We start from the raw sequence: 16,706 nt of genomic DNA on the forward strand, positions 1-16,706 counted from the left end.
TTATGCTGTGTGTCATCACAGTGGTTTGTAGAGTTGCCCCTCTGATTCCTGGGGCAACTGATTCCTCGCCCTCATACGCGTTATGTGTCAAAGATGCAGAGAATTCAGAAGGGCCGGTGCTCCTACTCTCAGTGCAAAGCAGAGTTGAGGCACAGGTCCTTACATTCGTCTACCTATGGGTTTGTTCAATTTGGCGGTTTTAAAAAATAGTCAGATAGCTACTTAATAGGGTTAACTTTATATGAAATGCAAGAGGAAGGATCAGAATTCATGTTTCACATTCCTAGGTTTCAGCCACAACCTTCTACTAACTTCTTTTAGGGAAATGTACCAAAAGATGAACTACGAAACACAGACTGCTAGGGACAATACCCCACAGCAGTGGAGATATCTAAAACGCCTAGGATAAATATTTTTGAAACTTTCATATTTAGCGAATTAATTGTTTATTTAGTTAATTTTTTGAGTAAGAGCTCTGTGTAGCTTAGACTGGTCTTGAACTCACTGTGTAGCTCAGGATGGCCTTGAATTCTTTATCTTCCTGCCTCTACCCCCAAGTACAGAGATTACCAGCATGTAAAATCTGGACATAGAGTCAGCTTAAAATTTATACTTAACTTGTGTACATAATTTGAATATCAAAATGGTGTTAAAATATTAAGAAGCGGTTTATACTGAGAATTCTGCCTCTACCTGCACGTACCCTATAATTATGATTGGTATAGAATTGTTTTGAAACCATTGTCTGCTTTATAGAAATATAAACAAGTATGACTGATTATCTCCCCCTGCCTAATTCTAAAGAAAAGGTGACACTGTTTTGCCTTTTGTTTTAGACACTTAGCACTGCTTTTCAGAGCCTCTCCATTCCAGCTTATGGGGAAAAAAGAGCATGTTCTTCAGAGCTGCCTGAAGTTGACTATAAGGAGTTACTATGAGTTTATTTTCTTATGTTAAAACCTGGGCTTTTTCTATTAGATGCCTTTTGGAATTAATAACCACATATGTACTACATATGTGCACACATGCATGTGTGTATATGCATATTTGTTCTTCTCAGTAGAACTGCTTGCTACATTGTAGGAAATTACAAATCACTTACAAATTTGATAGTTATTCCATAAAATTTCTTAAGCTAGGCTGCAACAGTTTGTACTCCTGCCAAAAGTATATGCAAGCATCCCTCTGTCTGAGAATCTATAGTGTATTGCAGTAAGATGAGAAACAGGGAAAAACAGAAGAAAGTCTTTATTTTGTCCCTGATTCTTCAGTGGGACACAGTGGAGATAATGTGTCACCCTGAACATGGGCTTATACCAACTCTAGTGACATACAGGGAATGGGCCCATGTCACCACTTGCAGAATTCCCTGTAATGGAAAGTTAAGCATCCATTCATTATTCACCTAACGAGCAAGGTTGGCTCTGAAGAACTCAGCTGTTTATTGGAACAGAAAAGAAAAATTTTCCACCATGGTGCTCTGTATCCCAGCCTTTCAGTGTTCTCTTTTCCGTTACCAACCTCATTCCCAGGACCGACTTCAAGACACACACCTCAAGGCACAGAGAAGCCTTGCTTAGAGCATTCATACCCGTGGGATGTTCTTTTGGGGAAGGATTTTGTGCTTTCCCCCAAGGTTTATAATTAAATAATTAGTACCTTATATACAATAAATTAAAATTCCAGAGCACAATATAAACATGGAGCCGGGCCGAACTGTCAGCAGATAATACTCAAGAGTTGCCAGGCAGCTTCCTGCATTATGCAAGTAGGGAAGCATATGAAAGCAGCATGATTTATGACCCAGATAACACTGTCACGTTGTGAATGGCATGTATCCCAGACCATCTTCCCATTACTCTTACCCTTCTCATTGGATTCATTCTTGGTCTCATTTTTCTCTGAGGATAGTGTGCCTTATTTAGAAAAACGAATTCTGTCAGTCCTGCTGCCCTAGGAGAATGTGGCAAATGGAGCGTAGCAGAGCAGTTATCCAATCCAAACAGGCATTCGTGTATTTATCTTCTTACTGGTTTGCTTGCTTATGAGACAGGACCACACTCAGGCTCCAGCTGGCCTGCAATTCACTATGCAGCCCAGACTGACTTTGAACTTGTGGCAGTCCTTCTGCCTCTGCCTCCTCCCTGCTTGGATTGTAGGTGAGGTACCGTGCCTGGCCAAATAAAATTTTCTCAAACAGAACGTTGACAGGGTTATGTTAAAGGTAAAATCATTTTCTTGCCCTCTATGGAACAGTTGAGCTTGGACATCTCAGTGATAAGTGTCTATACAAGAGACCATCCTCCAATGTATAAGTGGGCTTCCAAGTGCAAGCTGAGGCACAGGGACAAAGACACACTTGATTTTGTTAATGACACCTGCAAAGGCTTTCACAACAGGTATTTCCAGTTTTGGTCTCAAGCTCCTTGAAGCCGCTTCTCTCAGTCTCCACTCTCACAAGGGCAGATAGTGGCCAGAAACAAGATGTTCTATTAGTCATCTAACTCAACATACACATTTAAGATACCAGCCTCCCACCCCAGCCCTGAGAGTACTGCTGACCCAAGGCTGGACCAAAGATGGCTGACACCTTTGTGGTTTTCATTACTTCTTGGGAATACATTTGAGATCGCCTTAGCATAACTTTCTTTCTACACACTAGCCCTACAGTCTTAAAAGGTAGCACAAAAGTCGCAAATAAGGTACCGTATAGTATTTGACACTTAGACATGCAAAATGTTAGATAGGGTGTTATAAAGATGTTATGTTACAAATATATTTTGAAAAGGCACTGAACACTGGTGTGATTTGAAATCATTCTTACTTCAGCAGAGTTAACAGAGAAGCATCTGGTAACAGTGTTCATGATTTATAAAGTACATGGTTCTGTTCCAATGTTCAAAGAGTTCCCCCCCCCCGGGGGGTGACTGACACCTCTAATGAATTACCTGATGTCAAGCATAACTTTGACATTCTGGTCTGACAAATATGTATGTATGATTGGTACCTTTAGGGAATAACCCATGATTTTAACAAAGAAGCTTTAAGGTTACATCCAAACTCCATGGAGTTAGTCTTCAAACACACCATGTATCAGAAACTCTCATATAGGATTTTGCTGAAGTAGATTAAAGATGTAGAATGAAGAGAATACTTTATGTATTCACTATGTAGACTTTCAAACTCCAAGACAACGTATCCACATCTGAATCTCTATGGAAGAGTCAAATTCCATCTCCATCATGTTGGGCATAAGCAAATTTGATGGCTCTTCCTGTATCTCAGATACCACAGTTGTTAATTGTGGTTGATTTTGATTGCCTGGCTCATAGTTAATAAGAGCTAATGTTGAATTGTAATTTTTAATGCAAAAAGCAATGTAGTAATTCTTAGTATTTATACAGCTACCCAGAGGATCTTCTGAAGTCCATCCTCCACCAACATGTCTCCTACCAAAAATGTTTTTGATTTCTAGGTAGTAGGTAGAAGAGTGGTCACCATCTCATTGCTTAGATGAAATATATTGATGTGAGTTTTCATGTCACCTCTACACATTTCTATTTGGTGAAAGGAGAAAGAATGCATCTCTCACTTTTGGCATCTACCTGCCCTGCTGCTTATGACACCACAGGTTTGAACATTTCCATGCCAGTGCTTGTGTGAGGGTGGCATTCTGACCAGTCATATAGACTGCTTTTTATCTGAGATCTTTCTGGTTTTCTCATATTCTTTAGTAGCTCAAAACCCACAGTCAGCATCTCAACTGTGGCCTGCATGGATCGTTAGGCACAGTGCACAGAAACCTCTTACAGTAACCCTCAGAAGAGTTGCGAGCTAGAGTAAGGCAGTGGGCAGGGAGACATATTTTATTTTTTCCTCCCACATTAAGCTGCAAATAATGAGCGCTTTCCTGTGCGTTGCAGTAAGCAATTAAAAGAAATTATAGAGTTGGATGCAAGCATAACCCGAAGGACAACTGGATGTGTGGAACCACCAGTTTTCTCCATGTGCTCAGGCTAATCCTCGTTAATACTCAGAACGTTGAGTTTCTACAGAATGGGTTGCATGCCCATACATGTTTTGGCATCTACCCACACACTTTTATGTGGTATGACTGTGCATCCCAGGAGAAAGGCTGTGGCGTGTGTCTCTGCGCCTCAGTGGAGCCGAACAAACTGATTGCTGAAAATGGTGTCATAAAGGTGAGCGACAAAGAACTCAGAACCTTCTCTGGCTAATTTTATCCCCCAACCTGCCCTCAGGGCATCTTGATAGTAATTTGAAAAGGATTGTTGTTCTTCTGTTGCCAGGGGGGACTTATCTTCTCAGTTTCTTCCACATATTTCTTACCTCGGCTTTTAAATCCTGGTGTTCTGTGTCTTCAAAAGATAGGGTCTAATTGATAATGTTCCTTTGTTTAGATAAAACATAGCCACCCTTCTGAAGTGATGATATTTAAGACTATGGGCTTGGTCCTAATATGGGTTTAATTGTTAACATTTCTGTATTAGAAATTGCACGGATAGTTACAGGAATATACTGGCTGTGGAAATTTCAGGAGCATCATCTGTAGAAAAACTAGCAAGGGCATGACTCTCCTACAGCTCCCGGATCCACTTGGGTACGTAGTTGTCCGACAGTGGGTCTCGGGTGAGCTGTTGGCTTTCTGCATAAGAATCTTGATAGCATGTAATGGTGGGAAGTTGGATTATCCAGCAGTACTCTATAAACAGAATTTGATGGAAGTAGCTAATTATAGAAAGAAATTGAAATAAGATGGACTGCCTTGACTTCCGTTTTCTGTCTCTTTTGTTTTGCATGTCAATGGTCCTGGAATGTTTCCAGTCGACACAACAACAAACAATAATGCTTAAGCAGGATTCTGTTCATCCTCAGATCTAAGAGTTAGCACACATTCTCTCCCCTTAGGGACAAAAATTGCAACTGCATCCATCTTGCATTCTGCTTCTGGTGCTGGGCACACTTACTCTCTGGAGGCAAGAAGACAAAGCTTAGCTTTCGCCAGTATCTTCTTCCTGAAGGTGTGCTTGTGTGTAATCTGGAAAAGGGGTCCTTTAGCATGCTGACATCAGTGCCTTTCAGCCTGCTGTTCAAGGTTGAACTCACCAGTATCTGAGATGCCACCTAAGAAAGTAAGACGGGGTCGGGTCTGCCCCATAAATTTGCACAGTTTGCCATACTGCCAGGCTTCCCAGTGCAGAACATTCATTCATATGTGGACTTGTGAATCTAGTAAGCTCATGCTCTTTAGAATCTAGCAGTCCTCACAATCTTTTGTCAAGAGTTCAACAGTGGACTAGTCTCCAGTTCTGCTTACAAAATTGCCTCGACAACTCCCTCATATTTGTGTTTAATTCCAAAAATTTTAAGCATTTCTTTCATTTTTAACTTTAAAAATTCCATTTAAGATGGTCAGCATAATAATTTTATTAGGAATATTCAAAGATAACACTGTACTTTCTGTTACTTGGCATTCTTTTAGATTTTGACTATTCTAAAAAAAATCCATTTAAGGAACTTGCCTTGAAGAAACTGATTTCAAATAGTAGACACTTACCGAGAAATTGTGCTACCCACTAGTTAGTCATTTGCCATAGTGTCCAACTAAAGTTGGAGAAAGGATTCTGACCCCTGATACATAATCATATACATAAACATACACATAAATATATACTATGTGTTTTCCACTTTTGTTGCCAGCACCATTTAAGTGAGACCTTAATTATATTTTGAATTTCATGGTCCATGAAAAAAAAAAAAAAAAAAAAAAAAAAAAAACACATGGTAGAAAAGAGCTGAGATCTGTTGGCTTCAGGACCAATTCTAAAATTAAGATATCTGCCTGAGTGGAAGAGTTCTCTCTGCCTGTGACTCCCCTTTACCACTTCAGAACACAAAGGACCAGAGACATCTGGCTGCAAGCAATTTGACATCTGGCTGAGTGCTTGGAAATCTACTCTCAGATCTAGTTAGTCATGTCATCTCCAGTATGGTTCTCATTGAGTGGGTGATATCAGGCTGTGCGAAGTGATTAGGAGAGCTAAATGTGTTTGCATTTGCCTCATAGCACTTGGGAAAAAATAGTAATTGCATAGCAGTCCAGATTTATATCAGTGGTACCCTACAGATGCTCATGTAACAATTCTTATTTATAGGTATCATGTACCTTATGGTATGAACAGAATTTTTAAAAAAGCCAATTGGCAAAAAGAGCCAAGGTTTTACTTAACACCATTACAAAGATCAACAAAACGCATGCAGTGGGTGTTGAGTCAAAGAGATGACAGGTAACCCCATGGCGTACTGGGAAAAGACCAGAGTGCTTACCTTGATGTCACCCATTTCCTTCCTCATCTTCCTTGACTGACTTTCTCTGTATGACTTGCTCTATTACATCTCAGCATCAAGTTTATAAATCTACTTGAAGTATCTCAATCTAATTGAAATGTAGGTTCTGGGAGTGAGTAGGATACATGGGATGAGGGAGGGAAAGTTGAGATGCTATATTTCTCATGAGCTGCTTGGTAATGCCAACGCAGCTTGGGTATTGATTACAGTTTGAGAAAAAAAAAAGCAAGGGTTCATTTAGTTTGAATACATTGGATTTTATCTCATCCCTGCATTTCCTAACGCTCTAATTTCAGATCCTACGAGTCTCTTATTTTTCTTGGAGCATTTTTCTTAACAAGTTTTCATTATTACTGTATTATTATTTGAATGTAAAATGGGTCTGCATGGCTCCACTTTCACGTATGTGATTGTGGATACATGGATACCATGGTGTGTATACGGAACTCATAGGACTGTCCTGGGCAATGTTCATCATCTTCTTGGTCATGTGATATGAGATCTAATAGGCTGCATATGTGAGGCTGGCTCAAAAACTTCTGGAGGGTTTCCTGTCTCTGCCTATCATCTTCCTATAGGAGATGCTGAAATTACCAAAGCTCACACAGTGAATGTGGCTTTTACATGTGGTCTGAGGATTCAAACTCAGATCTTTCTGTGTGTGCAACAGTTGTTTTACTCATTCATCTGTCTTCTTAGTTCTTTACTGACTATTTTGAATCACATTAATAAGCAATAAGTTTTACCTGATACTTGAGACTTTAGGCTACATAAAACAAGTTTTAACATTGAGTTTTTTATATATATTCAAAAGTATGTATTTAAGTACAATTTAGTTGTAGTTCACTTGCATCTATGTGATACTGTAGATACTTTCACATCCCTGCTCACCTTCATAAAAATCCCACCTATGGGGCTACAGAGATGGCTCAGCAATTAAGAGCACTAGATGTTCTTCCAGAAAGCCAGATTTTCAATTCCCAGCACCCATATGGTAGTTCACAACCTTGAAACTTCCTTCTTTCAGGGACATCGAATGCCCTATTCTGACCTCCATGGGTACCAGGCATGCACTCTTGCACTTAAAACACTTATACATATAAAATAAAACAATTTTAAAACTCCCATCCATGATTATATAGTAATTGATGAACATCTGTCATTAAATATGATATTCATGTGATAAAGTTACAGGTTGTGAATTACAAAATGAGTAAATAACATGTAATGATACTAATTGAAATTAATAATATTTGTCTACTCTGTATGAGAATTTGGTAAATAATACATTGTTGGAGTGAATGGCAACAAATCCTGCCAGGACGTTGGAAGAAAATAAAATCCTAATTTAAAAAGATTTTAGTTCTTGATTGTCAGCTGCCAGTTGGGCCCTATGATTAAAAATAACTGTTCTAGAGGTTTTTTAAAAAGCATATTTTATATGCAAGTGAGTTAGGAATGTTTGGTACTGAGGCTCATTTGTTAGAGTCATGTGCTGTTTAGGCAAAGGAGAATGTAAGTCTCTGACATTCAGAAACCTCCACTGGTTGTGGGAAACATTAGACTGCCTGAGGCAGTGTTAATGGCAGCACTTTGGACCTCTGAAACTTGGCAGCTGTGCCTAAAGTTAGGATGCCAAGTTTGAGAGTTCTCTGCCCAGGGCTGAGTTTTCTATAAGATCATTTCTTAAAATTTCTTCTTTTCAAATCCAAAGGCATTGTTTCAGCTGATACTAAGACTTATGGCTCATACTTTTAACTAAACCTTCCCCCATAATACTGCTCCAATATCACCAACATAAACACTATGAGATCATTCCGTATCTAGAGAATCTAGCTGGCATAATATACTGCACAACTTACTGTGTCTAAGAATTCCAGAAAGAATGCTCAGTCTCCGTTCTTATGGGATAGGTGGTCTAGTTTTGCTTCAAAAGAAAGGTAAGTCTTCTGCCAATAGAAAAATCATTGTGTGTCTATTTGTCTATGTACTTGTTTGTTTATGTCAGGGAAGGGGTGTAGAAGGTGACAGAATACTGGTATTCTATCAAAGATACCTGTAAATTTGTCTGTCAAATTAATAATTCAGGAAAACATACATTTTGCTCATGGCATTAACCTGTACTTCTTACTACAGACTAATCAAACTACTTGATTTTTATAGTATCATTAAATAAAGTTTGTGTCATTTAATGCCATGCAAAAAAGCCAGGGGTTAGAGTACTCTGATATGAAAGACTATGCTTTATAGAAATCTATATCAGGGTTTTGAGATAAACAGAATTAATGTAGAAATGGATGTTTGAACACAGGCACAGATATTGGCACATATGATTATGAAGGGTAAGAGGCACCATGAGATGTTGTTTGCAAGCTGTAGACCCTGTGGTACAGTAGCATGTCTTGGCCCATGTCTGAAGGCACAAAAGCCTAAGAATCTACACATACAAGTCCAGAAAGCTGATAGTTCTGATGTCTAACATCAGAACTTGCATCTATGTGACAATGAGTCTTAGAAAAGATGAATATAAACTAATTATGAGGAGGGGAACCAACTGCCCTTCCTTTCTTGTTGTTTTATCTGGGTACCAGCCAATGATATGGACTGTGTTCACCCACAATTGAGGACAGACTTTCCTATTCAGTCCATCAATTTGTCTCACAATCTCCTCTGGAAACACAATCACACCTCAAAACAATATTCTTTAATCTAGTCAAATTAATACCTAAATTTAACCCTTACTCCAGTGATTTTTGATCTTAAAACACAATATTTTTTTAAGGTCACCTTGGAGATTTTTTTTTTCTTTTTCTTTTTTTATTGAAGGACTTTATTTTAAAAGACAAAGATAAATGTACAAATTTTAAGCATTTTTGCATAAAAAGTATATGAATCCAATTTTGTCAGTGCTTAGTTTTTTTTTTTAAAGTTTGATAGTGTGCATTAAGATCTTACTAGTTACAATGAGCATAAAGTACATGTAAAACAGGATGTAACCTGGAATTAGTCAAAGCTTTCTTGGTGTGTAAGGAATAAACATAATATTTTTTTCTTTTCTTTTCTTTTCTTTTCTTTTTTTTTTTTTTGTTTTTTTCTTGAACTTCACACAGTCTGTGAGTTGTTTCTGGGTGTTCAGAGCTTTCTGGGGTTAGTATCCAATTATCAGTGACTATATATTATGTTTGTTCTTTTGTGACTGGGTTATCTCACTCAGGATGATATTCTCTAGATGCATCCAGTTTCTTAAGAATTTCATAAAGTCATTGTTTCTGATAGCTGAGTAGTACTCCACTGTGTAAATGTACCACAATTTTTGTATCCATTCATCTACTGAAGGACATTGGGTTCTTTCTAGGTTCTGGCTATTATAAATAGAGCTGCTATGAACATTGTGGTGCATGAAGACACAATATTTAAACATTACCTTATAAAGGTATTTCTAAAAGCTTTAAGACATCTACATTACCAAATTTTATTTTCAAAATTATTTATCATCTGCAATAAAATGGATGACCAGCCAAGTAGGTGAATATCTGCAATAATTATTCTATTTTTCCACTTTGAATATGAATTGAAACTTTAATTATCTTGTTTGAGGAATGTGTGGGTGTATTTAATATTGTCTTACTTATTGTTTATTCTTGGTTTAGCAATACATGAGAAAATAACATGGAAATTATAGGTGGTGAAACAAACTAGTGCCTTTACTGTCAGGCTAAACTTCTGGAATCTAGATTTGGAATCTAGGTTCTGACCTTGTTCTATCAAGGGAACCACACAGAGTGGATGAGTTGATTAAAAACTCTGATCCTCTTTCCTCCAGCACAAAATGGGGATAATTATAGTTACCTGCATCTCTTGGGTCCTATGAGTCTTAATTACTTAATATTTGCAAAGCACTTGGAGATCTTTGAATTAAAAGTGCTGAGCCATAGAACCAAAGTTCAGTACAGTTATAATTGGAATGAAAGTTTGTAGTTTTGCCTCATCTCTATCTCTCTATGACCTGTTCTTTTGCCAAGCCAAACATTACAGATGGTTGATACTTAACTCTGCCTACCTCTGTGACCACTTTCCCTTTCAAACCATGTTTCAATAAAGCGATTGATCAAGACCTAATTGTACATGTAAACAACTACTTAGTATTTATTTTTAAAGCACACTATTTAATAAAAATATAATTATTGAAAATATATAATTATTTATTTAGTCTAGTCTACCACTCCTTGAAGTCTTCTGTGTACCATGTTAAAAGACCCCTCTGCTCTTATAGGATCTTCAATGCCCATAAAGCAGTATCCAATTTAGTTATCATCATACCTAGAACCTTATAAAGTTGGGCAGTTGTTTGGTCTTGTTTCTTACCACTAGTAGTCCCAAGCTCTTCTCATCATCTTCTAACTCTAGTCCTTCTCTCACCTGGAATTCATTCATCATTGAATGATCACCCGTTTCTATCCTATACAGAGATCTCTGAATCCTATGAAATCTTCACAAAGAATTTCTTCATTCCCTACCTGGAAAAAACATGTTTCTCTCTTTAAAATTTCATTTATTACTTATCTGGATCATTTGTCTTTTTCTAAAGTCACACAATGGTCTTAACTCCTTCTTAGACAGTGGAACTAGAAAATAGATTCATTGCCTTATAAATGAACAAACAGAAGGATGATATATGAATGTGATGAATCAGATGAAAGCTAAACATTTTTAATGGTATTTTGAAGATTTTCATTAATATGTGCCTTAGTTAAGGTTTTACTGCTGCGAACAGACACCATGACCAAAGCTACTTTTATAAGGGCAACATTTAATTGAAGCTGACTTACAGGTTCAGAGATTCAGTCCATTATCATTATGGCAGGATCATAGCAGCATCTAGGAAGGAATGACAATGGAGAAGCTGAGAGTTCTACATTTTCATCTGAAGGCTGCCAGAAGAAGACTGGCTTCCAGGCAGCTAAGACGAGGGTCTTACATCTACAGTGACACACCTAGTCCAACAGGGCCACACCTCCTAATAGTGCCACTCTCTGAGCCAAGCATTTTCAAACCACCATATTCCACTTCCTGGGCCCCATGGGCTTGTTAAAACACATGAGTTTATGGGGGCCATATTTAGCTATAGCATAATAAAAAAAATACATTTAGTCCAACTTCGAAAGTTCCCATGGTCTATAGCAGTTTCATCAATGTTAAAAGTCTGAAGTTTAAAGTTTATTCTGAGAAACATCCCATTACTTAACTATAATTCCCAAAGCAAGACAGGAAACCAGCTGGACAAACTCCAACCATGGGCTGGTATCGAAGCAGTCTTCACAGCCCCAACTTCTTTTTCATTTTTGTTGCCTGCAACAAACATTTTTCTCCTAGGCTGGTTCCACTCCCTGTTAGCAGCTTTCCTCAGCAGATATCCCAGGGATCTGGCGTCTCAAACATCTTGGGGTCTGCAAGGCAACTTCAATGTTACAGCTTCTCATTCCAGTGTCTGGGATCCACACATCGTCTTCTGGGCTCCTCCAAAGGGCTTGGACCACACCTACAGCTCTGCCCTTGGTAGCGCTCTAGGCTCTGAGTGACTCCACTCCACTGCTGCTGCTGTTCTTAATTGTCATCCCATGGTACTGGCATCTCCAATACATTGGCAAAATACCTTTACCAACTAGATTTGAAGACGATAGAGGAAATGTGAAATGTTGTCAAACTTTATATCAAACTTTATTGTGAATGTTTTAGTCAATTCCACAATTACCCAAAGTATCAGGAAGCCATGATTTTAAAAAATCAGAGCTTGGTGTGAGGACATATGTTGTACTCCCAACACTTCAGAACCTAGGGCAGGAGGATTGAGACTGGAGCCAAGACCATCCTGGTGTACAGAGCAAGAAGCATACAATAAACAGGCAAAGTGGGTAACGCCTTTGTGCTCACAAAAAGTACTGAATTACTTTTCAAGACATTTCTAAAGCCTTGTCAGCAAATAGGCCAAAAGATTGCTGAGGTTTCATTCAGAGAGTGTCAGAGGAGTAGGACTGGGTGTCTTACCACCTAGTTAATTACTGAATCTATTTAGATGCTCAGCTTGGAACAAAATCTATGTGCAGACTTACAGGGAAAGCTGAGTCATATTTACTCAGATGCCAATTGTTTACTTAGAATTTGCTTATGAATTGCAGGGAGAATGATAGAGCCTTGGGTCCTTTCCTTATCAGAATGTTACTATATAAAACCAATACATAAGAGCCGGGAAAGGCTGAGGAAACCTCTTCAAGTATAGAAAAATGTACCATTAAAGGTGTAACAATGATAAAACAAATTTCTAACTCTGTAGCTAAGATGCCTCAATACCTCCAGCCATTTAAAAAGCATACAAACTTTAAGTGAGTGCTTACAAAATCTACATTTCATAACTTCTAAAATTTACTTTCTTTTGTTCTTCTACTTTTTTTTAATGTACCTAAGTTTTTAAGAGGAAACGTGACTTATAATGGCAAATTTTCGCCAATGTCATATAGATGATTAAAATATTTGTTTATCTATTTATTTATGAGATAGGGTTCCACTGGTTAGCCTGGAACTCACTGTGCAGAATAGGCTGGCTTTGAATCTACAAAGATTCATTTATCTTTATTTCCTCGGTGCTGGTAGTGAAAGTATGCATCAATATAAAATCATTTTAATTTGCATCATTTCATTGACTTAAATTGGAAGATTCCCTTGAGTCTTTTGATATTAGGAGAAAAGTTTCCCTCAATGGTGTAAGTACCACCTGTCCAGATTAGAACCCTTCATGCAGGATCCATTCCTGTAATGGTACTAGAAACAAACACTCCTAAAATTTTAAATGTTAGCAGAATTAACAGGTGTATTTTCCTCAAACCAATTTGCCTTTCTAACCTTAAATCACTATGTGGTCTAAGTAGTTCATGTTCTCTCTCTCTCTCTCTATCTATCTATCTATCTATCTATCTATCTATCTATCTATCTATCTATAGTGACAACCTAATTATTTACATTGGACTTTTGCTCGTCTGTAATATAAAACATACAAACAAGCAAACATAAATAAGCTCACTCTCCTCTTCCCAATCTACAAACTCACACTGGTTCATCATGTCCAGGCTAAAGGCTGCAAAGATACTTTGTAGAAAACAGCAACAACAAAAATTCCTAAAACCCAAGTGGGCAAGTGGCTCAAGACCCTTGGCTAAGGGTGAAGTGGCTACCAAGTAATTGAGATGCTATGCAGGGCAGGGAGACGGCTTCAGACAGGGTCCAATCTCTTGGGGAAGGAAGATGTGAGCCTTCTTCAGAGGGATGCTGCACTAGTCTCCAATCATTGCCTCGACTTGAGTGTGAAATGTCTCACTCTCTTTCCTTCCTGGCTGGCTGTGCTGGGGTAACTAGCTTTGGGAAAAGCTTCCTCTTACTGTGGCTGGTGTGTGGAGACTATGCACATCTATGAAGTCTGAAACTGATGTGTGCATTGCTCTCCTGAGGGGAAGAGCTCAAGATAATAGTGATGCCGCTGTAGAATTGGGTAGGACTTTAATGTCCCACTTTGGTGAGAATTGCCACAGCTTGTACTGCAAACACTGTCTGTGTGCTCTGTTCAGCATACCACATAGTATCATTGCTGTCTTCTCATTGCTTGGCTACCCCTCCAGTCCAAGTAGTTCTGCGTATTTTTACTATTTATGAAAATTAAAGGTGAATATATATGAGGAAATTTCCATTAGTAGTAGACTACCCTGTCTCTTTCAAAAGTGAGTGATAGAAACCTTGATTTTTCGGTACTAAAGTTTTTGGCCATTTCAACACTACTGACTGGAGGTAGGTTGTTTTGTGTTCAGCAACTCATCATGGTCAGAAACATACATCCTTTCTGGTGGAGCTACCCTGCATAATGAACGCTGTGCTTGTATGTCTTTACAAGTCTATGGTACACAGTTGATAAGTAGGTGTGAGCATGTTAGAGTTAAAGGAATTCTACTCACTACAACTAAGAGGCACACTTCTTCCGGTAAGTAACCCAGGAGTCTTCCACCATCTGATGTGACCTTGGTTTGGTCCATAGGTATGTCTTAATTTTGCTTATTACTCAGTTTTAGTTGGGTTTGCAGATCATGCTCATAGATGCAAGCCAAATTCTAACAGTGGTTTAACTTTATTAAAAGACTTCATAAGAAACTTCAAATGCACAGAAAGAAACACTAGCTGCCAGTTCCAAAGTGTATAAAATACTTCTCAGCTTTGCAAAGGTATGACAACTCAGTGTTCGGTGGACACACACGCACTCCTGCGCACATGCAAGTGCACACCACACACACACACACACACACACACACACACACACACGAGTGTTCAAGAATGCCTGGAGTTCTGCATAGAGAAGTCGAGCTCCCTTTAGTTTGTCAAAACAGGCCATCAGAGTGCCATCTGAGTCTGGAGAGAGGTCTGCATGTGAAAGGCATTGATCCTGACTTCAATCTCTTTCCTTGAGGACTAGTCCAGCTTTCCGCTTTCTCTTAAAAGATACACTTTTCATACCTGCCGCAGGCACATTGTTAGAACAAACCTATTGAAAATGAATTCTTTGGAAATAAGCAAAGCCTTGCCAGACATAGTAAAACCTTAGAGATGGGATCTCTATTTCCTAAAGTTTCTTCTTGACATCAGGCAAGTCCCGTGTGGCCTTTAGCTTCCTTATGGGCAAAACGTGGTGGTCCAAGGTGCTGTCACATGGCCTCTAGGAGAAAAGGCCCCTCCCAGTTCTCCGACTGATGTTTTATTACACGGTTCCTGCTCAGACTGCTCCCAGCTACAGACACCCAGGCCCTCTGGCCACTACTGTTTCTATCCTGCATTCCTACCAAGGACTGCACTGCTAACTTGAAAGGAAGATTACTATTCCACTTGCAGTTGTTGCTTAGTAACATTTGTGATTGTGTTTCTGGTGACAGTGTGAGCAGAGATCATTAAAAATTAAACCCCCAAAGCTGCTAAAGCGGGAGGGAGTGGGAGAAGGGAAGGCACCGTGTGCTCACTTGCTTAGAAACCGTTTACTCTCAGGCTTACATGTAAATCTTGAGGAAAACATTGCATGTCTCTGGTTTATATTAAGCTACATACAGCACAGTAACTGACATTGATTTGTGTCCCCTGCAGCTGGAGTGGATCAGTAAGACATTAGGGGAAAAAAAAATTTTAAAAAGGTCTGAAATTACAAGCAGATGGGCCACATGGTGTTCCCCGAGAAAGTAAGTTCTAACCTGTTCTATGTTTGTCTCTGCTTCCTTCCCACAGTTCCACCCGGTGAGAAGAGTGATGACCATCCTTTTCCTTACTATGGTTATTTCATACTTCGGTTGCATGAAGGCTGCGCCCATGAAAGAAGCAAACGTCCACGGACAAGGCAACTTGGCCTACCCAGGTGTGCGGACCCATGGGACTCTGGAGAGCATGAATGGGCCCAGGGCAGGTTCGAGAGGCCTGACGACGACATCACTGGCTGACACTTTTGAGCACGTGATCGAAGAGCTGCTGGATGAGGACCAGAAGGTTCGGCCCAACGAAGAAAACCATAAGGACGCGGACTTGTACACTTCTCGGGTGATGCTCAGCAGTCAAGTGCCTTTGGAGCCTCCTCTGCTCTTTCTGCTGGAGGAGTACAAAAACTACCTGGACGCTGCAAACATGTCTATGAGGGTCCGGCGCCACTCCGACCCCGCCCGCCGTGGGGAGCTGAGCGTGTGTGACAGTATTAGCGAGTGGGTCACGGCGGCAGATAAAAAGACTGCAGTGGACATGTCGGGCGGGACGGTCACAGTCCTGGAGAAAGTCCCGGTATCAAAAGGCCAACTGAAGCAATATTTCTACGAGACCAAGTGTAATCCCATGGGTTACACCAAAGAAGGCTGCAGGGGCATAGACAAAAGGCACTGGAACTCGCAATGCCGAACTACCCAATCGTATGTTCGGGCCCTTACCATGGATAGCAAAAAGAGAATTGGCTGGCGATTCATAAGGATAGACACTTCCTGTGTATGTACACTGACCATTAAAAGGGGAAGATAGTGGATTTATGTTGTATAGATTATATTGAGACAAAAATTATCTATTTGTATATATACATAACAGGGTAAATTATTCAGTTAAGAAAAAAAGTAATTTTATGAACTGCATGTATAAATGAAGTTTATACAGTACAGTGGTTCTACAATCTATTTATTGGACATATCCATGACCAGAAAGGAAACAGTCATTTGCGCACAACTTTAAAAATCTGCATTACATTCCTCGATAATGTTGTGGTTTTTTTGCCGTTGCCAAGAATT

The 16,706-nt window shown here is 39.2% G+C and overlaps 1 protein-coding gene across 1 annotated transcript; it reads left to right on the forward strand.

Annotated features, from left to right (window-relative positions):
• Nucleotides 1–3,980: 3,980 nt before the first annotated feature.
• Nucleotides 3,981–16,446, forward strand: BDNF (brain derived neurotrophic factor; the record flags this gene model as incomplete). Its single annotated transcript, XM_080931179.1, has 2 exons — nt 3,981–4,202; nt 15,676–16,446. The coding sequence occupies 2 exons, from the start codon at nt 3,981–3,983 to the stop codon at nt 16,444–16,446; spliced, it is 993 nt and encodes a 330-aa protein (XP_080787305.1).
• Nucleotides 16,447–16,706: the final 260 nt, after the last annotated feature.

Source organism: Micromys minutus (assembly GCF_963924665.1).
Source record: "Micromys minutus genome assembly, chromosome: 17".
Classification (NCBI taxonomy): domain Eukaryota; kingdom Metazoa; phylum Chordata; class Mammalia; order Rodentia; family Muridae; genus Micromys; species Micromys minutus.